Source organism: Urocampus carinirostris, chromosome 14 (genome assembly GCF_059441175.1).
Source record: "Urocampus carinirostris isolate Australia breed hairy pipefish chromosome 14, RoL_Ucar_1.0, whole genome shotgun sequence".
NCBI lineage: Eukaryota > Metazoa > Chordata > Actinopteri > Syngnathiformes > Syngnathidae > Urocampus > Urocampus carinirostris.
This window is the reverse complement of record NC_142362.1, coordinates 18842367-18866674: the sequence shown is the minus strand read 5'-3', so window position 1 is coordinate 18866674 and position 24308 is coordinate 18842367. Positions and strand designations below refer to the sequence as shown.

The following is a 24308-nucleotide window of genomic DNA, read 5'->3' as shown; positions in this document are numbered from 1 at the left end:
CACAGTGGACAGGGGGGGCTCACCAAGCACGTTGAGCCTCATCTCCTTGGATGCTTTGCCGAGGCTGTTGGAGGCCACCAGAGTGTACAGGCCCGTGTCAGGACGCTTGCCTTGCTGTATCAATAGCGTGCAGCTGTCGTCGGACACTATCTTGTTGATGTGCTCGTCGTAGCAGACCTCAACCTTCTGGTCAGATTTGAGGGGTGGGGCCTTGTACCAAGTGAGTGTGGGGAAGGGGCAGCCACATATCCTGGCCACAACACTGATGTCGCAGCCTTGCTCCGTCTCCATGAACTCCTGCAGCTCAATGGATGGAGCACCTGGAAATGTCAAAAAACATTAGCTGGGAACTGTTGACTGGACACGCAAACAAACTGTGTTCTTACGGGTCTGATCCTGCATGAGAATGGGCCCAGCAGTGGAAGATGGTCGGCTGGCTCCGGCAAGGTTGTAAGCAACAACTCGGAATTCATATTCGTCACCCTCTCTCAGATCTTCTATCTTAAAGCTTGTGCTATCAATGTCTCTTCTGTTACACCTGCAGTCAGAGGTTAAGATTTACATTCGGGCCAATAGACACCCGTGTCAGGTTTAAAGATGAAGCCTTACCTTCTCCAGGACTCTTTCTGGGTGCCGCTGGCATCCCAGCAGAGAAGGTCAACACTATAGTGAGTAACAGGTGATCCACCATCATGTTTGGGAGCTTTCCAGGTGAGGGTGACTGTGCCCTTTCTCACATTTTCAATCTTAACCCTGGTTGGAGGATCTGGAGGATCTGAAAGCACGGGAAGCAGAGAAGAAACTCATTTACAAGTCACAAAGTAATAGCAGATGCTTAAGCATAACATTGATGTACGGATAGGATCTTTGGCGGTGATTCCATCAGTGGTAACTGCATAGGGTCCGAAACCAAACCGGTTCTCGGCACGGATGCGGAACAGGTATTCCTGGCCTTCGATAAGGTCTGGAACAACAAGTGATTGCGTAGTACAGGATGGATTCACCTGAGAGGATGAGATGAGGGTCGATTAAGCTAAGTCACTCGGTTTTAAGGGGCTCTAATCTGTTACAAAAGGAAGCCAACTATGGGCAAATTCACAATTTAAGCGTGATAAATGGCAGCACAATACAAGACCAGTCTAACCTTTGTCCAAGCCTTTCCCACCACAGTCTTTTTCTCAATGAAGTAGCTCTTCACCCTTTCTCCCCCATCGTTCTCCGGTGGTTTCCAGGTGAGTCGGCAAGTACCTCTCGTCACGTCGCTGACTTTCAAGTCTCGAGGAGGTCCTGGAAGATCTGTGGTCCAATTGAAAATTGCCATTTTGTGACATTTGAACTGATGCTGAAAAAGTGTATACAGTCGGAGGGACGCACCAAGGACATTGACCCGAATTTTGAGAACTTTGTGTCCGGCTGGACTCTCTGCATTGATGATGTAGCGGCCAGCATGGTTCATTTTGCTCTCCGGAATAATGACCAGGGAGCTTGTGTCAGTGGAGTGGATCTAAAATGAGAAATTTAAAAAAAGTCTAGCGGATCCTGTGCCTTCAGTGTACTCATGTTACTCTAGGGCAGGGGTGGCCAACCATTCAGCGACTAAGCCAATTTTTGGTCTGTTACTACAGAGAGCCACATCATAGTTGTCGACGGGGGCGAGTCGATAGTTTTCTTTTCTTTGTTACTAAAAAGCCACATTATACACATGGGTACACATAAACATAATCTTTTAATCATGTATACACGCATACACAGATTTCTACTCGGCTGGATCTGATGAAAATAACCACACCAACATGATATTTTCAATAATTTTCAACAGTTAACCGGGTCACAGAACCGGGTTGCAACACTTACAGGTTTTCAATCAGTGTTGCGTATCTGTCTCTTTTCTTATTTAGGGCAGCGTTAGTTACTTGTTCACTGGCTTTTAGAAGAGTTTGAAAATGTGCAAAATCCCCCTTTTCAATATTCCCCTTAAACAGCTTTAGGTTATTAACAAATGCAAACACAATCAATGAGTTCTTCTTTGATCGCACATTGGTTTGACACAGAACGCGCAAATATTGCCAACTGAGGCTTGTCTTGTATGTCACAGCTCTCATCCAATGCCACACTGAAATATTCACATGTTTGAAGGTCAGTGTGCAACTGTGATTCAACAGCTGCATTAAAATCGGCTATTCTTTGTTCCATAATGTGGCGAGACAGTTAAAAAACTGATATGCTCTGTTTTAGTATGTTGTCTACAGGAGCCAAGATTTCAAATGTGTCAACGAGGCATATTTCAATGAATTCCCCTTCGTTGTATGGCTTTTGAGCCCGTGCTATGTTCCAAGTTCACTGCTACGATGCAAGTGTTACGGTCTCCGAGTGTTTAATAATTTTTGGGAAAAGATGCAACTGTTTTTCTGCCTTGCTTTTCATAGTAAACAACTTTTTCTTACCAAGTTCAGTCCCTCTTGGAAATTCCTGTTCGATGTTAGGGCGGAGTGAGCTGAAGTGACGCTGAAGATTTGGAGCTTTGAAATGTGCTAATGCTGCGTCACATATAAGGCAGATAGGCTTGTCATTACGTTCAATAAAAATATAAACTCTCCCACTCTGGCAAAAACGTCCTGTGCTCTTCATATTTTTGTTTGGCTGTGCTTTTTTTACCTGCCAAGAGGTAATTTCACGTAAATGGACTACAATACGTTTTGTCAAGCAAATACTTTGTCGTCGCTCGTTTGACGTCACTCAAACAGGTTTACATTGTCGGTGTGCCATCCAGCTGTAGGGAAGGCAAATGACAGCGCCGGCTAAACATTTTTGATGCATGTCATGTTACAGCTCCCAAAGAGCCGCATTAAACTAGTTTATAACAGCTCCTAAAGAGCCGCATGCGGCTTGCGAGCCACGGGTTGGTCATCCTTGCTCTAGGGCATAGTCAGTTTAGTTTTACCTCAGAGTCAATTGGAAGCGTGTGAAGTTCGTTTTTCTTTTCGGCCTCAGCGTTTCCATCAAAGGTCCAGGTTACTTTAGGCACTGGACGGCCACTGATGGTGACAGGGATCCTGATGGTGGTTCCAGCCCTGCAGTTCAGCAGTTCGTGAGCACTCACATCCAGTGACACTGTCGGCTCAACTGGAAGACATCAAAAGTCAACAATTGAAACAACTTGTTATGGAAAGAATAAGAACAAAAATAAGCAGGCAATTCTTACTTAGTATGTCCTGAACAAGGATCTCTGCAGTTCTGGCAGGCTCAGAATTTCCTGCAGCATTGACTGCGTAAACCCTGAACTTGCACTTCTTGCCCTCCTTCAGGTCGGGGATGGTCATCTCAGTGGGTAGATGGAGTTTGTCTGCAGGATTCACCCGTTTCCAATCAGGAGACCCTTCCTCATGGACCTCAATTATGTACCCTTTGACAGGACTGCCACCGTCCCTGTCTGGGGGACTCCACGCAAGTGTGATGCTGTTCTTGGTTTTGTCTTTGACTTCAAGGGATCCAGGTGCAGTAGGAGGGCCTGAGGAGCAGAAACCGAGACTAAAATGGTGCAACGAACGGAACTCCTTGCAGGAATGTTTTACTACGAAAAAAGAAACAGCATTCTGACTCTGGGTAGTCACAATATTTAAAAAAAAAAGGTTAAAGAGTCATATACGCTTACTATGATTAAGCCGTAGAGGAAAAAGGTGGCGAAAACATTGCAGTCACCCCCTAAATGGCATCACTCTTAGCCCCATTCTAACCCAAACTGTTCCTCATTTGAACATTTAGCTTTAAGACTTTCCTGTTTAGTTCTGTTACGTAAAGCTTCATATGTTAAGTCCAAATAAGCACTCCATGAATGTGACGTATTATTAGCCTTTTTCAAAGTAAAGACTCACTGCATGGGTCAACAGCAAAGTGGCACTCTGTGGCCTCGCTGGGTGGGCCAAGTCCTGCAGCGTTGCCAGCCGCCACCCTGAACTGGTATTCGGTTCCTTCAATTAGCTTGAGAACAGTGTACTGCAGAGCCTTGACGGCAGGTTTGGTAACCGGGCCGCGATTGACACGTCCCCAGTACACAGCTCCACGTTCTCTCTTCTCCAGCCAGTAGCCTTGTATGGTGGCACCGCCGTTGTCTAGCGGAGGATCCCAGGTCAGAGTCATCGAGTTTGATGTAGCAGCAATGATCTTGGGGTTCCGTGGTGGTCCAGGGGGTCCAAATGGATCCTTAAGTTCCACTTTCTCAGAGTCACAGCCATCACTGATGCCATACTTGTTCTCCGCCTTGATTCTGAATTGGTAGTTACCATTCACATTCAGTTTGTAGACCTGGATGGACACATGGCACAGTGTGAGTGTGTGTACATTAAAAGGGGCCCAATGAGTGGACCCGGTCTTTCAAGTCAGTGTTTGTGCAACAGCATTCACCCCATAGCGACGATCAACAAGATTGGATGTGACTGCCTCAAAGTCCGATTTCTTTTTACTGGCATCTCTGCGTTCAATGATGTAGTTGGTGATGTCACTGCCTCCATTGTCTTCTGGGGCATCCCAGGTCAAGTAGCAGGAGTCCGCCCTGATGTCAGAGACCACAATGTTCCTGGGAGGAAGGGGGCGATCTGCAAAAAAGCACACACCAAGTGAGTCAACTCCCTGTTTAAGGTGGTCCCCGACTCCAGACATGTTCATACCAAGGATTTCCACTCGGATGATGTGCTGAGCTTTGCCGCAACGGTTTTCGGCTACCAGTTTGTATTTGCCTGTGTCCTGCCTATTGGTCTCCGGTATGGATATGGTTGTCTTTAATGTGGTGCGATTCAGCTGGTGGCAAACAAAATTCAGTGTCAGGGTCTTCCCCTTTTTTTAGACAACATACGGCATTCAATGGAGGATTAGGAGGGCTGCCTTCTCACCTCCTCGGTTTCGAGCATCATTTTCTCTACGTCACATGTTTCCACAGCCTGGTCATCCTTCATCCACTTAATAGTGGGAAGAGGAAGTCCCTTCACCTCAGCTGGAATGTCGACAGCAGAGCCTTTGTTTAAAATGATGGCGTTACTCTTGAAGAACTTGAGAACTGTGATAGCCGGTGCAACTGTGGAATAGAAAGGTGACAATTTCAATTTATTGTAGTGTACGGATGCCTTGCTACTTGGATGCATGAATAAAAGTGCCCCCCAGCTGCAGACATGATACCAAAATGAAGGACTCAGACCCCTGCACCTATCTGAGTTCCCAAAGCAAGCTGTCAAAAAACAAGACGGAACTATGTCCCTTGTCATTGGAGTACCTTGCCCCCTTATGGATAGAACTACATCCCTCTCTCTATGCCCCTAATGGACCACACTACACCTGTATCTCAGCAGTCAAAATGCTTCCCGATCACTTGGGGGACGTACTTTCATCATCCTGAATCTTTGCGGTGATGGGCTTAGAAGGAGGACCATCCCCAACCTCATTCACGGCTTTGACGCGGAACTTGTACTCCTGGCCCTCGGACAAGTTCTCAACCACACCATGGCACTTGGTAAAGATCTTGCGGTTGGCCACTTCAAACTCATTGCCGTCAGACCTCATCTTTTCCACGTAGTAGCCAATGATGGGACTGCCACCGTCGTTGCGTGGTGGCTGCCAGGCCAAAGTGATGGTGTTCTTGCTTCTGTCTGTGTAGTGCAGCTTTTCAGGAGCGGACGGTGTAGCTTGGGGGGAAGACCACAGGGAGAGGTTTTCAGTCCTAAATATACAACTGTTGCAGACTATTTCATTTGATGCAACAACAAAAATTGCCAGTACCTTTGGGATCTTCTGCTAGAATGGGCCCAAGGTCTGCAGGAGCACCATCTCCATATTTGTTTCTAGCAATGACCCTAAAATCGTACTCTTCACCGCCCAGAAGGCCTTGAACATCACACTTGCAGGACGCCACCTCAATGGGCTGGCGGAAGAGCTTCATCCTGGCATCCTTTCTCTGGATTTCGTAGCCAATGATGTCGCTACCACCGTTGTCCAACGGATCAGACCAGGTGAGGGTAATGTTTTTCTTGGTAACTGTAACAGTCTTTAAATCCACCACAGGCCCTGGGACATCTGTACCAAAACAAAAGTCAAGTAGAGAGAATATGTTAAGAAGGTGTAAAAATATTTTTGGGAAGAAGTTCCTGGCTAAATAAATTAAACTGACCCATGACGTCAACTTTGGTTTCAGCAGACTTGGTCCCACTACTGTTTGTGCCTGAAATCTGGTAATTGCCATGATCGGCCCGAACTGCCTTCTTGATGAAAAGACTGCTATTCTTGCCATCTGTCTCTACAATCATTCTTTCCTTGTCAATTTCAGCATCATCTTTGGCCCACTTGACTTCAGGCTGCGGTCGGCCAGTCACCAGAGCCGGCAGCTTTAACGACTCGCCAGCTTTGATCATGACTCCATTCTTTACCGAGACGTCAAAGTCTACGGCGGGGGGTTCTGCAAGCCGCAGACAAGTGGACTTTTAAGACCAGTGCTATGGATTTCCCAGCAAGTTCTGCTTTGTACTTCTACCTTGAGGTTCCTTGACAGTGACAGGCTCCGTGACTCCAGGAGCTCCAGGGCCCGCATCGTTGACGGCAATGACTCGAATATAATAGTCAGTTCCTTCCGTCAGACCTGTGACAGTATAGGTCAGCTCTTTGCACCTGAACTCTGTGCTTCGAGTCCAGTTTTTCTCCCCAGCCACCACCTGATGTAACAGGAGGGGAGCTTTAATTTCCCTGTTTTTTGGTTGTGTCATTTAACAATGACATAAGAAACAAAGATAGTCATGATCCAAACCTTCTCAACGTGGTAGCCCAGAATATCTCCTCCTCCATTGTACAAAGGTGGCTTCCACGCCACGCTGACTGAGTCTTTGCTGGTATCTACAATCCATGGTGTTGGAGGTCCCGGAGGCACTGTAGAGGCAGAAATCGTTTATGCCCATGCAGACATTTGGTCAGCTTTACAAGTTCAATTAATTTAGTTTCGATCAACTTTGTTGGCATCAAGCATAAAGTAAGGTTGTAGGCATTAGGGTTTCCCTTGCACCTGGACCTTTCAGTTTCCGTAAACCACTTTAAAAAAGCCAAGTACTTGTTACGGGTGCCCAAGTATCGACTAAGAACGGTTCCACTTTCATGGCTGGGCTACTTACGGATGGCGTCCATGGCAAGTGTGCGGTCCGTGGGCTCACTAAAAGGTCCAGGTCCAGCAAGGTTCTCTGCGCACACCCTGAAGATGTATGTGAGTCCCTCCATCAGGCCGGTAGCTTTGACTTCTAGAGAGTTGAGAAGAGTGCGGTTGACGCGAGTCCAGTGTTTGCTGTTTACTTCTTTCCTCTCAATCCAGTAGCCTAGAATGGGACTGCCATTGTCATTGGGCTCGTGCCAAGAAATGCAGGCGGAGCTTGCTGTCACTTCATGAACTCTCGGTGTATTGGGTGCATCCGGAGGATCTACAGGGGAAACCAGTGATAAAGTTGGACTTAGACCATTTCAGCTCGGATCCTGACCCATTCAAACGGGTGACAACATATTCTTATACTGTCCATCAATTGCTTAAAAACCACTATCAATGCACTCACCAAACTGGTTCTTGGCAACCAAAGGTTCAGAGACCAAAGGGGGCCCACATCCGTATTTGTTCTCGGCAGAAACTTTGAAAATGTACTCTTTCCCTTCGATCAACTTGGTGACAGGGAAGCTGGTCCCCTTCAAGGTGGAGGTGATGGTGATCCAACCGATGTCTTTATTTTTGTTATCTTTTTTCTCCAGGATGTAGTTCAAGATCTCACTGCCACCATCATCCTCAGGAGGCTCCCAGTTGCACACCACCGAGGTGCTCCTGATGTCATCAAAGATAAAGTTTACGGGTGGACCGGGCTTGTCTGAAAAATACAAGATTTAGGACATTAGAGGACTCAAAGAGGATCTTGTGTGTCAGACGGCATTAAACATTATGTCTTTGGCAGCTTTTGAGACCTCACAGTGTAAATTACCGAGGACATTGACAACACACGATGCGCTTGCAACCCCGTGAATGTTCTTGGCCTGGATGGTAAAGAGGCCGTGGTCTGCTCTGACTGCCTCCCGAATCATCAAAACCGAGTTGCCCTTTGTGGTCTGATCCAAACCGAGGCGCTCGCGCAGCGGGGTCACAAACTCCTCCTTGGCTTCAAAAGCCTGAATAAGGAAAGCGTCATGCTCAGCCTGAACTGAGCTCAGATAGTGCTTGAAAGAGACTTTACTGTGCTCACAAACTGACCTTAGACCTAGTCCTCTTTCTTTTAACCAGTGGTTCAACCTTCTTGGTGGGCTCTTGAGTAACGTCTTCGTCGTTCCTCATCCAGATAATCTTCGGGTAAGGCGAGCCAGAGATTTTGGCATCGATGCGGATCTCTCCGCCCTTCTTGACACACACACCGGACTGCACGTTGGCATGCAGGGTGACAGAGGGCTTTTCTGAAACAAGTACAATGCATCGTCTGAAATCCAAGTCGGTCCAAACATTTGGCTGTGATGAAACCCAGGGAACAAACAAGTTCAATGCTCTGTCATACCAACAGGGTCAGCAGCCCGGATGGGTTGTGAGCTTCGAGAGGGTTCGCTGATTCCAGCGGCGTTCTCAGCTCGTACCCTGAACTGATATTCCACGTCCTCCTTCAGGCCTGTAACCACGTGGGAGAAACCAGGAACCAAGCCAGAGGTTGCTCTCTCGTAGCGGTCGCCATCCTTTTCCATTCTCTCCACAATGTATCCTTGTATAGGACAGCCACCATCGTAATCGGGAGCTTTCCACGTGACGGTGACAGATTTTGATGTCGGGTCGCAGGCTTCCACTTGGATTGGTGGGTCTGGTTTCTCTGAAAAATGGACCCCACTTTAATTCTACTTTGCAAATGTGGCAATGGCCACAAAGACGACCTGCAGGCAAACTTACGCTTGAGTTCCTCGATGCGGACAGGGTTTTGCAATATCAGATATGGTCCAGCACCCACTTTGTTGACGGCCTTGACTCGGAAGTAGTACTCACAGTTGACGTACAGGTCTTTGACCATCCAACCCAGAACGTTTTCTCCTGACATGACGGGCATGTATGTCTTCTTGGAAGCTTCGCGACGTTCTAGCGTGTAACTAAGAACAGGTGTCCCGCCGTCATCCTCAGGTGCTTCCCAACTGATCTTACAGGAGTTGGTTGTGGCTTCACTGGAGCTGATGTCTTTACACTGACCCGGCAGCCCTGCACCAAATAAGGGAAAAGTGTCCTCAAGAATGATCTTCAGTCAAAGTGAAGCGGCGATAGCCACATACCGATGACTTTGACGTTGATGTTTCCGCTGGCGATGCCCAGGCTGTTTGTGAGGGTGATGGCATAAGAGCCTGCATCTGACTTATTGCACCTGAGCAGGTCTAGGTGAGCGCTGTTCATCTCAATATTCATAGACAGTCGCTCGTCTTTCTTACACTCCACAGTTTCCTTGTGCCAGACCATCTGTGGCATGGGGATACCTTTGTAGGGAACTTTCAGCTGCAGTTTCTCTCCCGCAATCACAACCACATCCTCAGTGTCCAGCTCCATGGTCGGAGCACCTAAAGATTAAGCGACCTTAGATCATAGAAGCTCACAGTTGAATTTTAATTCTGATTGGTGCTGTTGATACTCACAATCGGGATCTTTGGTAAAGACCTTGTCAGACATCTCGGAAGGATCGCTTATACCGATGGAATTGACAGCACGAATCCTTATGACATACTTCTTCTCTGGTTTGATTCCATCATCAATTTTAAATTTCAGGTCTTTAATTGGTCTGTTGTTGACCCTGAGCCACTTCAGTTCCGGACGAGCCTCAGCCACCTCTACATGGTAGCCAATAATTGGGGACCCGCCATCCTTGACTGGCGCCTTCCACGAGACATTGATGTGCTCCCTGCTGCTATCCGGTACAGTCACATCCAAAGGCGGGTATGGCACACCTTATGAAGTGGAACACCCCAAAACTCTTGTGAATTCTATTAGCCAACGGAAGAAATTGACCACAAATTTGACTTACTGATTGGATCCTCAACTGTAAGGACCTCGGTGGGTTCGCTGGGGTCTCCAACCCCAGCCTCATTTTCTGCCCGGACTTGAAACTGCACCTCGGAACCCTCATCCACATCAGTCACTTTGAACTGAGTTTCTTTGTCTGGGGTCTTGCAGCATTTTAACCAACGAGTTCCCAGTTTCTCTTTCTTCTCTATCACATATCTGAAAACCGAGATGAGGCGACGGACCTTCAGGCCTCTCGAACCCCGTATTGTCTGCATCCCTTCAAAGCTACAGTCTTACCTGGTGATGGGTCTTCCACCGTGGCTTTTGGGAGCTTCCCATTTAAGCTCCACGTGTCTCTTGGTAACCTCCACCACAGTCAGTGCATAAGGAGGTCCAGGAGTGGCTGAAGAGCAATTTCAGTGAATTGATTAACAGATGGACTGATCAAATAGTATCTTGGGTTAAAGAAAGGCAAAACCTACTGAAGGTGTCTTTGGCAAGCACGGCATCCTCTAGCTCACAAAATTCACCCAGGCCGACCGCATTCTCAGCAGCCACACGGAACACGTAGAGGGAACCTTCGTTGAGTGGCGTCACAGTGTATTTGAGCTCCTTGACGGTGGTGTCCACAGTTTGCCAAGCCTTCCGCCGGACATCTCTCTTCTCCACCACGTAGTTGGTGATGGGTGAGCCTCCGTCGTTGCTTGGGGCTTGCCATTTCAGATCGGCATTTATTTTGGTGATGTTGGCCACATCCAGCCACTGGGGTGCAGACGGCGGGTCTGTCGCAAGGAAACAGACAATCATGACCGGAATTAATTACATGCAGTTGCTTTACTTTGTTTTAAAATCCTTTCACCCCAACTCCTACTTACAGAGTCTTTCCTTGCAGACCACAGCGTCAGAAGATTCGCTGGGTTCACTTTCTCCGGCCTTGTTCACAGCCTTGACCCGGAAAGCGTACTCCTGCTTCTCCATCAAGCCCCGGAGCTGGTGTTGAGTCTGTATGACATCTTCTGCAATGCGGATCCACTCTTCACTTCCTTTTTTCTGAAACTCAATGACATAGCCTTCGATTTTAGCTCCGCCGTCGTGCTCGGGCCTTGTCCATGCCAGCAAGGCAGAGGTCTTGCCGACGTCCTGGACAACAGGTTTCCCAGGAGCCCATGGGGGATCTGCGGTAGTACACTTTTGATTTAGTTTGGCACCTTGTTTGGACTCTGCATAGCCTTTAATACTTCACAAACCAATAGGGTCTTTTATCAAAACTGGATCTGTTTCTATGCTGGGTTTTCCAGTTCCTGCAAGATTTTCAGCCAGGATCCTGAACCGGTACTTTTTCTTGGTAGGTAGCCCTTTCACACTGTTGTCAAACAGCCCCCAGTCAGAAAACAAAAATGCGTGTAGGAAAGCAAATGAAATGAAAGGTTTGGTCACCGGAAGATGGTGTCCTTGATTGGCAGCTTGTTGCATCTGATCCATTTATCAGAGTCCGGGTCAAACTTCTCCACCCAGTAACCGGTAATTGGATTGCCACCATCCTCATCCGGCTCGAGCCAGTTGAGAGTCACTGCATCCTTGGCAATGTCCGAGGGAGTGACTCTGGATGGAGGGCCCGGCGGATCTAAAATGACACAAAGAGGAATGCAGTAGTAGATTTTAGGAAGGAATTATTAAGAGAGAAGAAGCGCTCAAAACTTGGGTCTCACCAAATGAATACTTTGCAATAATTGGTGTGTGCTCGCAAGGTTCTCCGACACCGTACTGGTTTTCTGCGCTGATCCTGAAGACGTACTCGGCAAATGCGGTGAGCTCGCGGGCTTTGAAGGTGGTATATTTAACGGTGGTTGACAGCTTATTCCACTCCCCTTTTTCAGTTTTGCGGCTCTCAACAACGTAATTGGTGACAGGCGAGCCACCGTCATCCCTTGGTGGGTTCCAGGCGAGGAGACAAGACTCGTTGGTGATTTCAGATATGTCAAAGGCAGCGGGTGGGCCAGGTTTATCTGAACGGGACAGCCAACACAAAATGAAGTCAAAAAGATATTTTTGGTTTAAGAAAATCGGTACTGTATATTTTTTTGACAACATATCCAATCATGGCCTGCGTAAACGCTAAGTAAATTGTACAGGTTAGGATGGCTACAACACAAGGGACACACCAAGAATGTTGACATCGACGGTAGCCGTGGCACGTCCGCAGGTGTTGACCGCTTCAATGATGTAGGTTGCGCTGTCACTTCGAGTGGTGTCGGCAATTGTCACCTTGGAGTGTCCCGGCTGTGTGTCGATAACCACGCGCTCATCTGCTCGCAGGACCAGGTCTGCCTTGGTCCACTTGACCCGGGGATCCGGTTTGCCTTTGATGTCCGCAGGCAGTTCTATTTTGCTGCCAGCTCTAGCTGTTATTCCGGCCAACAACTTTACGTCCAGCTGAATCTCAGGAGGTTCTGTCAAGAAAGTCAGTCAGAATTGACGTAATCTGAGTCTTTGCAGAAACTAATTCAGGATGCACAGAAAATCAGCCCCGACCCACCTATAGCATCGACCGCATGTATCTCGTCAGTAGCTCTGCAGGGTCGACTGGAACCCAATTTGTTGACGGCTCGGACTCTGTAGGCATACCACTGTCCCTCCGTCAGACCGGTTACCTGAAACCTGGCAGCGCAATGATTCCATTAGACACGGCTAAAGTCTTACCATATGGATATCAAGACCTACTTAAGCTCTTGAATAGGATCAGAGCAGGGTTCCCACTTTTCGGTTCCCCGTTGACATTTATCCACCACGTAACCTTTAATCTGGGCGCCGCCGTCGTACTTTGAGGGCTCCCAGGACAGGAAGATGCCTTTGCTGCTCTTGTCTCGCCACTTGAGATTCTCTGGTGGATCGGGTACGGCTAAAGGAAGGTTGGACAAAATTGTGAGAGTGTTATGGTTTAAGTGACATATGTTTCCAAAAGTCCAAAAGTCTGCAAGCCTAAGCAACAGGAGAGCATGCATGTGCTGTAGGAGTTGTTGCTCACTGGCAGGGGATGAGACGTTGACGGGGTCCTCGATGTAGGCGGGCTCTCCTGGTCCACATTTATTGACAGCAGCAACACTAAAAAGGTATTCCTTGCCTTCAATGACGTCTGTCACTGTATGCTCAAGGTCCAGGACTCCTGTGGCCACCTAGAAAAACAGAAATAGTAACTTGTCTGTGCTGTCCCATATCAAATGGACTGTAAGTCTCTGTCAAATGTGCTTACCTTAGCCCAGGTCTTACGAGTCACTTCTCTCTTCTCAATCTGGTAGTGTGTGACTGGACTGCCTCCATCATGCTCGGGGGCTTCCCACATCAAGTGGACATGGTGTCTGGTTACCTCAGCCACCTTGAAGTCTTTTGGAGCACTAGGGCATGCTGGGTTATTTAACAAGAATAAACATCAAAGCCCACAAAAAGTCATTTGGCGTCATCCAAAACAGCGAAACCCTACCGATGACATTGACGTCGATCTCTCCTGAGACGGAGGACATATCGTTTTCCAACTGGATGGTGTAGGTTCCTTTGTCCGGCCGGACACTTGGTGCAACTTTAAGTTCCGAATGCGAGGGCTTTGTGACCATGGAGACGCGCTCATCTGTGGACTTCAGCTCTTTCTCTTCAAAGGTCCATTTGGACGTAGGGGTCGGGTATCCAGTGATAGGAACTCTAATGCTAAGAGCCTCTGGGACGATGACTTCCAAGCCCCTCCTGAAGGCACTCAGGTCCAAGGTTGGACCCACTGCCAGGCAAAAGAAATACAAAAAAATTAGTATGGCAAACTGAATCTATGTGTTTGGTTCTAGTTTTCCCACCATGAGGATCATCAGCCAAAAGTGGGCCGAGTTGGTTAGCCGGATCGGAAATACCAGCGGCGTTCTCAGCGTAAACTCTGTAAAAGTACTTAGAACCTTTTTTCAGTCCAGACACCTGAAGAGAAAATGAGCTGTCATATTGCTGAGTTTCTATACAAAACTGGTTGAAGAAAAACTTCTCTATACCCTGTAGGAGAGGTCTGGGCACAGTCTTGCATTGCAACGGAGCCACTTGTCAGTGCCGTCTTCGCTCTTCTCAATGATGTAGCCAGTGATCGTGCTGCCACCGTTGCTGGCAGGTGTCTGCCATGTAAGTGTTACTGCTTCCTTGTTTTGGTCATTAAAGTTGAGGTTTAGAGGCATGCTGGGCCGGTCTGCAATACATTCAGGTCCCAGTAAAACCCACATTGTATGGCATCACTACAGACAGAAATACTCAAGTCACTCACCGATGGGATCCATGATCTTGACGGGTTTTGTAGCGGCGCTGGGTTTGCCTAGCCCAGCCTTGTTCTCGGCTCGCACTCGGAAAATGTATTCCTTGTTCTCCACCACGTCGTTGAGACAAGCTGAGCGCTCGTCGGCCCCGCAGAAGGTGGACGCCTCCCACTTGACCGAAGTCCTGTCACGGAGTTCTATAACAAAGCCAGTGATCTCTGAGCCGCCGTCAAACGCAGGAGGCTCCCAGATAATGGTGGCACCAAATCGGTTTACTTCCCTAACATCTACGTTTTCCGGAGCATCTGGAACATCTGGTAGGAGAGGAGTACCTCAGATGTTTTTTTGTCATGAAATGATTATGACGGTAAGGCATGATAGCTCACCAAATTTATTCTTGGCTTGGACAGCATCTGCAGTGACAACGTGGGGTCCGCTACCAACACGGTTTCTGGCACATACTCGGAAAAGGTACCAGCAGTCCTTTTGAAGGCCGCTGACGCAATACTCAGGTGCGTCGGCGCGGTCTGTCGCCACCACCCAAGCCTTTCGCTTTACATCGCGCCTCTCCACCACATAAGACATGATCTTGCTTCCACCATCACTCTCGGGCTCCTCCCAGGCTAAGCTAACTTCCCCGTCAACAGTGTCCATCACCCTTAGGTTCTTGACTGGTCCAGGCACATCTGGCAACAACCAATGTGACGTTAAGAAAAATCCACGCCGGAAAGTCAACACGTCCCGGCAGATTCTCACCAATCACGTCCAAGTTGATAAAGGCCTCTGCCTCTCCATGCTTGTTCTGGATGAATACTTTGAACCGGCCCTGGTCGGCTTTGGTGGGGTTTTGAAGGCGGTACGTGGTCTTGTCGGCGGAGTTGTCAACGTTCTGTACAGGTAGACTCACACCGTCGAAAAACCACTCAACATCTGCCCGAGGATAAGCGTCATAGGGCACTGTGATGACAAAGGGCTTGCCGGCATCTGTTATGAAGTTCTGGTCTTCGGTTTTAATCTTTGGTGGAGCTGCAAGAAAGAGACACTTACCTGTAATTATCTGCATGGACAGAGAACTCAATCTCAGTCGTGTTGTTGGACTTACCCGCCAGCTCCAACCTGGCACGAGCATCTTTGTCTTTGGCGACCACCTTATACTCGCCCTGGTCTCGTGGTCGGACCTCGCACACCTGCAGTCTGTGCACTTTGCCCTCGCTGATCATCTGGTACTTGTCTCCCTGAATGATGATCATGTTGTTTCTCATCCACTTCACCTCCACTCGGTCCTTGTTCAGCTCCACCTCAAACACCACGTCTGTGCCAGGAGGCTCCAGAGTGTCCTGTGGTGGTTTGATGATCTCCACGGGGACTTCTGTTGAAGAGATGGTGTTGCATGAGTTTTTAAAATGGGGCGGCAGGTTTTTTAATTAATAAAACCAAGCGGACCTTCAACAAACAGTCTTGCTCTGGTCCTCTTTTCTTCCACGCCACAAGCATATTCACATTCGTCATCTGGTCTGCACTCCCTAACAATGAGTTTGCATGTAGTGCCTTCTCGCTCCATTCGGTATCTGTAAGCACAGGGAGGTGGTCAAAGACCTCCAGAAGGGACCCATTGCTTTTTGAGCAACATGTGGTCTAGTACCTCACGCCTTCTCGGATCTCTCGGCCATTTCTGTACCACTTGACAGCAACCTTCTCTTTTGACAACTTGCAGGTGAACTCGGCATCCTCAAACTCAGTGACTGTTTGGTCTTTGAGTTGTGCTGTGAAGTCCGTGGGCGCCTCGCTGATAGTCAACTCAGCCGAGCATCTGTGGTCTCCAACCTCAGCGCTATAGTCGCCCTCGTCCTCCATGACACAGTCCTTGACGGTCAAGGTGTGCGTGAGGCCTTCGCTTCTGTAGACCAGGCGCTTACTAAGCTCAATCTCCTGTCCAGCTTTAAGCCACCTAACGGTCGCCTTGGGCCGGTTCACCTTGCATGTAAAAGTGATGGTCTTCTTTTCCTGGGTTTCCTGGTCCTCGATGGGCACCAGGAATTTGATTTCCTCCTCTGTGGACAGAAGTTTTGGGGGTTACTTGATTTATTTTTTGGTAACGAGTTTGGTAGCACTTTTAGTTGGATGATTTACCAATAACTCTAGCGCATGCTGAGCACTTGACATGCTCTCCTCTGTGATTGGTCAGGCCAACTGAATATTCGGACTCATCGGCCTTGCGGGCATCGCGAATCCGCAAGGAGAAGATGTTGTCCCTCTGAGTCAGCATGTACTTGCTGCTCTCAAATATGGTCTCCTTTTCTTTCAGCCATTTGGCCTTGACTCCTTCCATGTTTGTCTCGCAGTTGAACATGATCTCGCTTCCCTCTTTAACTTCGGTGTCCCTGATGGGGGTGACGATCCTCAGTTGCTCTAAAATTCAGTTTGGAAGGTCCTTCACAATTAGGGAACAAGAACATGCACTAGAAAGGTGTGAGACTCACCAATCACCAGCAGGTCGGCGGACGCTCGAACGCTGCCAATGACGACCACGTAGCTTCCCTCGTCCTTCATCTCGCAGTTTTTCACGGTGAGTGCTCGTCTCTTTCCTTCGCTGACAATCTGGTATTTGTCCCCGCTTTCCACTTCCTTCTCCCCTCTAAACCATTTCACCTCGTAAGGTTCTTTGGAGACTGAGCAGACAAACTCAGCCTTCTCGCCTTCCACCACTTGCTGGTTCTGCGGTTTAGCGATGAACTCTGCTGCAAGTTCTGAAAGATTAGCAGAAGAAGTCATGGTTGTCCTCTTCCTTTTGGAGCAGGGCTGGCTACAGGACAGGATGTGGTTGTACCATTCAGCTTGAGGACCGCGGCTGTTTTGACACTCGGACTCAGTCTGCAGTTGTATTCACCAGCATCCTCCATCCGCAAGTCTTGGATAATCAAGATTCTTTTACGTCCATCGATGATCTGCTCGTAGCGTCCACCATCCGGGAGCTCTCTGTCTCCTTGGTACCAGATGACTTCGGCCTCTGGCTTGGACACCTCACAGATCATCTTAACACTGTCAGTTTCCGTGCCCTCAACATTGGACAAGTTCTTGATGAACCTGGCTGCCTCCTCTAAAAAATGATTACAAGCCAGCAAGGAGGGAGAAGGCAGTCGGTGTGCGTGACAGTGAGAGATGACCAAACATGGTACAAAGTCAACAAGATCGGTGGAATCCTGTCCAAAACTAAAAGCGCAGAGGCCTTACCAATGACGGTCAACATTGCAGAGCTTTTGGATGTTCTGGCATCACACTCGTATTCGGCCTCGTCGTCCAGGGTAGACTTGTGGATGATCAGGATCCTGTCAAGGCCCTGGGCGATAATCTCATACTTCTTGCCTTTTCTTATCTCGCAACCGTCTCTGAACCAGGAAACCTGTAAGACAGATCCCATTGGAATGAAAGTCACTTCCTATGCATAAAAGTGAGTCGCCGCCATGAGCAAACAGAAAAGCAAAGTGTCCAACCTTGGCTGACTCCCTGGATACTTGGCATTCAAACCTGGCGGTTTCTTTCTCTTGGACCTCCACATCTTGGAGGGGTTTGAAAAACTCCACATGAGGCGCTGTTGACAAAAAAATGACACAAATGTTAGCAATGGCTTTTGCTTGTCTCTTGTTAGAGAGAGGAAATTGAATTGAATCTTTTCAATTCCTTTTCTACTTCCAAGTTCCAGATTTACAGTTTCAAGGCTTCAATTGACCTAGGTTCCAAATTTGGAGTCATTCTTGGTGCCTCAAAACCTCAAAAACTAAGCAGGACTTGCGGGCCTCGAGAACCGGAGAGCCCAGGTCTGATCTAGCATGTCAGGTAAATGACAAGTGGACCGACGCAGTCCAGGACACTCCAAGAAATGGGCCCCCAATTTAGAGACTTATGTACGTTGACTAATTTGGTTTTATTAAAGATGTCAACGTACAAACCAAACAAATTAAGAGTGGTCAGAAGTAGGGCCAGGTTGGCGGTCAAACGCCAGGGTAGGATTTTGGTTTCCCAATATTCCAGGTGACCTGATCTCTACTGAACTAAACATGAGTTAAGAGGAAACCACAGCAAGTGCCCCGGCAAGTTGCCAGTTCTCAAACAGTCCTTACAAATGACGTCGAGGAAGCAGGACGTCTTGAAGTCCTTGGAGTCACACGTGTAGGTCTTGATGTCTTCCAGGTCGCAATCGTGAATCACCAGCACCCTCTTTAGTCCGTCCACGATGATGTCATATTTCTTGGTCTTGCGGATCTCTTGTCCATCCCTGAACCATTGTACTTCAGCGTTCTCTCTGGAGACTTGGCATTCCAGCGTGGCCGTGGCCTCCTCCTCCACTGTCTGGTCCTCCAGAGGCTGTGTGAACTCCACTGGAGGCTCTGAAAGAACACACACTAAATGTCAGTGCTAAAGGCAAACCGCATACATTTGGCGGCAGGCAGGGGGAATCGACCTTTGACGGTGAGCTGGGCTTGAGTCTGAAAGTCCTTGGCGGTCAATCGAACCTGGCCCGCCTCAGACAACTTCACGTCCTGCACCTTTAGGGTGTGGATTCTTCCATTTGCTCGGATTGTCACCTGTATGACAGAAGGCAAAATTGGAAAGTGACCTGTGTTACTGTGTGAGTGGCCATAGTTTTCCTTTGAGGCTGCCGGACTGAATGACCGAAATAACCCAGCCAGCTTTATTGGTATGTTTTTGTTACAGGCCAAACAACTGAATGCCAACATTTCCCTACGTTTCAGATCGAAATTCGGCCCCCTCCGTCAATTTTTTGTTGCTGCCTCCAGCAAATGGGATCAGTTAACGAGGCGCAAAGCTCCACCCATCTTTTTTGGTGACAGCACAACATCCTGAAAATGAATTTTTTTATCCTCGCCAGTAAATGTTGCTTAAAATGTCTCTAAATTGCAGGTTTCCGCAACATTTTTATAATGTTTTTATCATCAACGTGACTAAAACGGGGCTAATTCGTGTGTCTACATCTTAACCGTGAGATACATTTTAGATGATGTTTTCTTCTGTTTTTAACATTTGACACATGCATAGGAGATCGCATTGGATGTCCTTGTCTTATTTGGAATATTATGCACTATTTACAGTGGTCACTTCACAAGTTCATTAGGAGTTACGAAGATAATTCTTCAGGGCATAGTCCAAGGGGGCAGGAGGAGAGGAAAACCAAAAAAGAACTGGGACTGGTGCTAACTTTGAGAGGGTTCAAGAACAGGCCAGGGACCATCAACAATGGATAAGGCTGTCCAGAGTTTCGTTCTCATTGGTGCCCCGACGACCCATGCGGTTTAGGGATCCGTGAACCATGAACATCATTGTCACTATCAGCCAATCATGTTGCTCTTCTTATTTTTCTACACCCTTTAGTGCTGGTCTGATTTTGTAACTTAAAAAAGACATTGTACATCTTAATGGTTTTGTACAGTCCTTTCCTGTTCTCTCAAACTCAAAAGTTATCAATGTTTTCTCACCTTATTTTAGTGTCTACTAAACTGTAATTTAACAATGTTTTGTCTTCTTATTTTGAGTGTCTACTAAACCATAATCTTAACAATTGGTCGTTTGAGCCAGTTATTGTACGTCTTGCAGGTTTTGTACAGTCCTTTCCTGTTCCCTTTGCAAGTTCAAAGTAAACTAAACTCAACAATTTGTCGTTTGACCTAGATGTTGTACACCTTGAGGGTTTTGTACAGTCCTCTCTTGTTCACCTTTCAAACTCAAAATGATTTCCCTCCATATTTTGAGTGTCTACTTAACCGTAATGTTACAATAGGTCCTTCGAGACAGATATTGAACGTCTTGAGGGTTTTGTACAATATTTTCCTGTTCCTCTTGAATGTTCAAATTCAATTCTAAACTGGGCAAGGAGAAATAATGTGCGCAGTGTGTGTATAGCTCCGCCCATTCCTACCTCTTACCCAATCAAATTGCTGTAGGTGCTCTGCTAGAGCTTTTGGCTAAAGAGTTTGTTTTGGGTTACAGTTTCTTCTTTGGCTTTTCATCACAAAGTGACTCAACAATGGTCAGAATGTTTAGTGAGCTTCAATCTGAAGGATTATTTAGCGATTTACAGCCTCAACAGGGTCTGTTGGTATGACACCTTGACTGTAAACTGTAATTAAAATTGTGTCCTATTTTTACTGGACCAAATCTTTAGAGCATCAGCACTGTTTTGGCTTTACATGTGCGACGATTGCCTCTTCTTGTAGCAAGATATTGAATAATTGCACAGGTCGTATTTTATCTCCGAGCATATGTACTCATGAAAAGAGCCATGGGTTTCCGACCCCTGTCTTTACTGGTGTGAAATGAATAAAAAAAAGAAATACAAAATATTTTTTTAGCAGTACATGGGCATTTAGATGAGACTACAAAAGATCAAACTACTATGATGAGCCTATTAAAGAGAAAGTATAATACCCATGTCTCACTTCTCTGTCGCCTCGAGCTTAACGAAGTGGGATAGCTAGTGCGAGTCGGGCGAATGGTCACCCGGCGTCAGTATGGCCGGGTATTCGCCGGCAGGGTTCGGCTGGGCCTCAGGGGGCCACTCGTACGTTTGGCGGCGAGGCTCGCAGGTTGCCTAAGGACAGCCCGTCTCTCCAGGGCCGATATGTCCCACCTTAGTCCGCGGCCGGTCCTCACGGTTTGGCTGCCCTTGGAACTAAAACCATTTGCCGGGTAAGCAACACCTCCCCCTCTTTTTAGGAGCGCGAAAAGTACGGTCCATACTTTTAAATTTCACACATTCCTCCCACGTTCCAAAAACATGCATTTCAGGTGAATTGGCCGGTCCAAGTTGTCCCTAGGTGTGAATGAGCGAATGAGTTGTCTGTCCCTGTGTGCCCTGCAATTGGCTGGCAACCAGTTCAGGGTGTCCCCTGCCCACTGCCCGGAGATGGCTGGGATGGGCTCCAGCCCCCCCGCGACCCTAATGAGGATAAGCGGTACGGCTAATGAGATGAGATGAGACATTGCAAATGTCTGTTTCCTGGTACTAACTCATTCAGTCCACATGCCGGATGTCATTTACTGCCCTCCAGCGGCCGGAGAGCTTTTTACATTGAAGTGAGTTAACGTCGCGTTCAGGAGAAAGAACTGAACCGGGTTGCAAATGAAAGAGGTTTTAAGGGGATTTTAGAGGTTGTTTTTCCTCATCTGGTTACAAGATTTTAACGTTTTGGGTTGGAAGCAGAAGGCTTTTTTATTAAAGTGAATCAGCATTTTGTTCAGGAGAAAGAACTGAACTGCAGTGAAGTCAAACAGGCTTCGAAGGGGTCTCGCAAGGCCTCTTTTCCGCTTTGGTTCCAAACTTCCAAGTTTTTGGGTAGTAGAACCGGAAGCCTTTTTCTTTTGAGGTGAGTTAGCGTCTCGTTCAAGGCAAAAGAACTGATCTGGGGAAAATGCATACAGATTACACGGGGATTTGCAAGGTGGTTGTTTCTCATTTAGTTCCAAAATTTTAACGTTAAAGGGCTGGAAATTGAATGATTTTTCCTTCAAGGTGAGAGATACTGTCGAGGTTATTTGTCGTTTGCGCACAAACACGCTTGCTATCTCCAGCCTGGAAGCTCCAGTTCCTTATTGGGGAGTCCGAGGGGCCATAACAGATAAGCCGGTTATTTTTAACTGCAGCTGCAAAAATGTGGCTCGCAGCGCCTTTTGCCGACCAAACGCCATGAGAGAAAAAAGAAAGCTACTTACCCGTCCATCATCCTGCATCTTGTTCCCTGCCAGGAACCAGTCCACGGGGATTCCAGAGTAGGACAACTCGCACTGGAAGATGGCGGTCTGGCCGGCTGTCACCGTCACGTCCTTCAGGGGCCGCGTTAGGGTGATGACTCGAGCTGAGGGCAGAGCAGCCATGATAAGTGGCCCCGCCTCCTTGGAGAGCGCCGGCCAACGGCAGCTCACCTTTGACTCGTAGCTGAGCGCTTGTTTGAGCGTTGCCGGCAAGGAAGTCCACGCCGCCCGCCATGTCCATGCGGACGTTGTAAAGGATCAGGACATGTCGGGTGCCTTCTGCCTTCATCTCAACGTCCTGCGCCACAAAAATGTGTCCACATTGCCGCTGTTACCGCCTTTTCAGTATTGAAAAGTACAACCGTAGTTTTTAGCGTAGTTTTTAGCATGGGTGGTTTTTTTTTCACATAAGATGACGCTCGTCTTTCCTAGGCAACAATTTTGAACTTTTGGTGTTTCGGTAGCGAAGAAGGCATTGCTAATATTAGAAGAAGACACTTGTTTTTGCCAACGACAACTGTTATCTTTCAGCATTTCGGTAGCGAAGAAGCCAATGCTAGTTTTGGCCAAGCAACGACCGATAGAGTTCGCCGTTCTGGTAGTGAAGAAGACATGCTTGTTTTTACCGTTTCGGTAGTGAAGTAGGCAATGCCAGTTTTTGCTAAAAAGGAAATACTAGCTTTCAGCATTTTGGTGGCGAAGCAGAGAATTCTATTTTTTTACAAACAACGACCTTATAATTATCTGCATTTTGATAGTAAGGAAGAAAGGCAGTAGTGATCTTCTGCATTTTGGTAGCAAAGGAGGCAATATTAGTTTTTGGCATATGCCAGACAACAACCACAAGTTTTAAGCATTTTGATAGGGAAGAAGGCATGGCTAGATTGGCCAAGCCACTATCATTAGTTTTCAGGGTTTTGTTCGCAAAGAAGGAAATGCACCTTTTCTGCATTTTGGCAGTGAAGAAGGTAGTGCTATTTTTTTTCATTTTGTGAGTGAAGAAGGCGTGCCTGTTTCTGGAGTTTTTGTAGTGAATAATTCAATGTAAGTTTTTGACGGGCAATGACCGCTAGTTTTTGGCATTTGTGAAGAAGGCAATACAGTGGGACCTCGCTACTTCGTGGTTCGACGTTTGCGGCTTCAGAGCTTCGCGGTCTGTAATGGTTAAAAAAATAAATAAATAAATTAAAAAAAAAAAAAATTTGATTTTTTTTTGAAGGGGCGACGCTACTTTGCAGATTTTCACTTTTTGCGGGAATCCCCCTCGGCCGACGACACTAGCACGGCGCGCCGTTCTCGTTTCCCGGCGCGGGGTTGCGGTGCGGCTTCCGCTTCACCCCCCACCCCCTCCCCAACCCCACAGGTCCCCCCAGCTACCCCTTTCCCCCGCGGCCGTCCGTCCGTCGGCCGGAGCCATCGAGGGCCGTGTAGCGCCATGTAGAGCCATCGCGGCCCGGGCGGGAGACGCCCTGCTCGGCTTGTCTCAGTGTCGCAGTGTCGTGCGTATCGCGCCCGAAAGTACCCACGCCGCGGGTTAGGGGCTCGCTCGCGGGAGCGACCGAACGGCACCCGCGGTGCAGCATGAGTAAGAATCCTGTCGTGAATTTGTCTCCGATCGTCCCGGGCAGACATAAAATCGCCCAGCTGTACGACTCTTAGCGGTGGATCACTCGGCTCGTGCGTCGATGAAGAACGCAGCTAGCTGCGAGAACTAATGTGATTTGCAGCTGCGATTGGCTGGCAAGCAGTTCAGGGTGTCCCCTGCCCACTGCCCGGAGATGGCTGGAATGGGCTCCAGCCCCCCCGCGACCCTAATAAGGATAAGCGGTGCAGATGAGATTTAAAAAAAAAAAAAAAAAAAATTCTTTTTGAAGGGGCGTCGCTACTTCGCAGATTTTCACTTTTTGCGGGTGGTTTTGCTCCCCATTAACCGGGTCTAAAAAAAATAATAATATATATATATATATATATATATATTTTTTTTTTTTTTGAAGGTGCCCTGCTACTTCGCGGATTTTCACTTTCACCGAGGTCTTATTGTACTGAATTTCTGCGTTTCGGTAGTGAAGAAGGCAATACTACTTGTAAAAAATAGAGGACGTGGCTCATTTAAGACGAACGATGAACACCACTTTTTGGCATTTTGTTTGCAAAGAAGGCAATGCTAGTCTTTAGCGCAGAAGAAGACAACGCTCATTTTTGCCAGACAACGACTGCTAGCTTCAGCGCAAAAAAAAGGCTCATTTTGG

At 47.7% G+C, this 24308-nt stretch overlaps 1 protein-coding gene and 1 pseudogene across 1 annotated transcript in view; one reads left to right on the top strand and one right to left on the bottom strand.

Moving 5' to 3' along the window:
- The window catches only part of ttn.1 (titin, tandem duplicate 1), a 131541-nt gene that overhangs the window by 68677 nt on the left and 38556 nt on the right, over positions 1-24308 (bottom strand). Inside the window, 55 exon segments of the mRNA XM_088353508.1 lie at positions 24-320; positions 387-538; positions 610-775; positions 857-1004; positions 1145-1296; positions 1375-1504; positions 2942-3123; positions 3203-3508; positions 3873-4302; positions 4402-4592; positions 4665-4794; positions 4887-5068; positions 5373-5672; positions 5767-6060; positions 6155-6439; positions 6515-6692; positions 6785-6903; positions 7143-7442; positions 7572-7874; positions 7986-8169; positions 8252-8448; positions 8547-8849; positions 8927-9226; positions 9298-9576; positions 9652-9960; positions 10038-10234; positions 10316-10421; positions 10501-10800; positions 10894-11193; positions 11266-11381; positions 11456-11642; positions 11728-12024; positions 12181-12468; positions 12555-12676; positions 12740-12917; positions 13044-13191; positions 13269-13420; positions 13497-13784; positions 13858-13972; positions 14044-14231; positions 14307-14609; positions 14682-14981; positions 15052-15321; positions 15398-15664; positions 15739-15863; positions 15938-16346; positions 16426-16704; positions 16776-17042; positions 17123-17392; positions 17527-17695; positions 17787-17884; positions 18414-18680; positions 18755-18878; positions 22021-22163; positions 22231-22357. Coding sequence (XP_088209634.1) covers positions 24-320; positions 387-538; positions 610-775; positions 857-1004; positions 1145-1296; positions 1375-1504; positions 2942-3123; positions 3203-3508; positions 3873-4302; positions 4402-4592; positions 4665-4794; positions 4887-5068; positions 5373-5672; positions 5767-6060; positions 6155-6439; positions 6515-6692; positions 6785-6903; positions 7143-7442; positions 7572-7874; positions 7986-8169; positions 8252-8448; positions 8547-8849; positions 8927-9226; positions 9298-9576; positions 9652-9960; positions 10038-10234; positions 10316-10421; positions 10501-10800; positions 10894-11193; positions 11266-11381; positions 11456-11642; positions 11728-12024; positions 12181-12468; positions 12555-12676; positions 12740-12917; positions 13044-13191; positions 13269-13420; positions 13497-13784; positions 13858-13972; positions 14044-14231; positions 14307-14609; positions 14682-14981; positions 15052-15321; positions 15398-15664; positions 15739-15863; positions 15938-16346; positions 16426-16704; positions 16776-17042; positions 17123-17392; positions 17527-17695; positions 17787-17884; positions 18414-18680; positions 18755-18878; positions 22021-22163; positions 22231-22357 — 12217 coding nt within the window.
- Positions 23710-23855, top strand: LOC148352878 (5.8S ribosomal RNA; annotated as a pseudogene).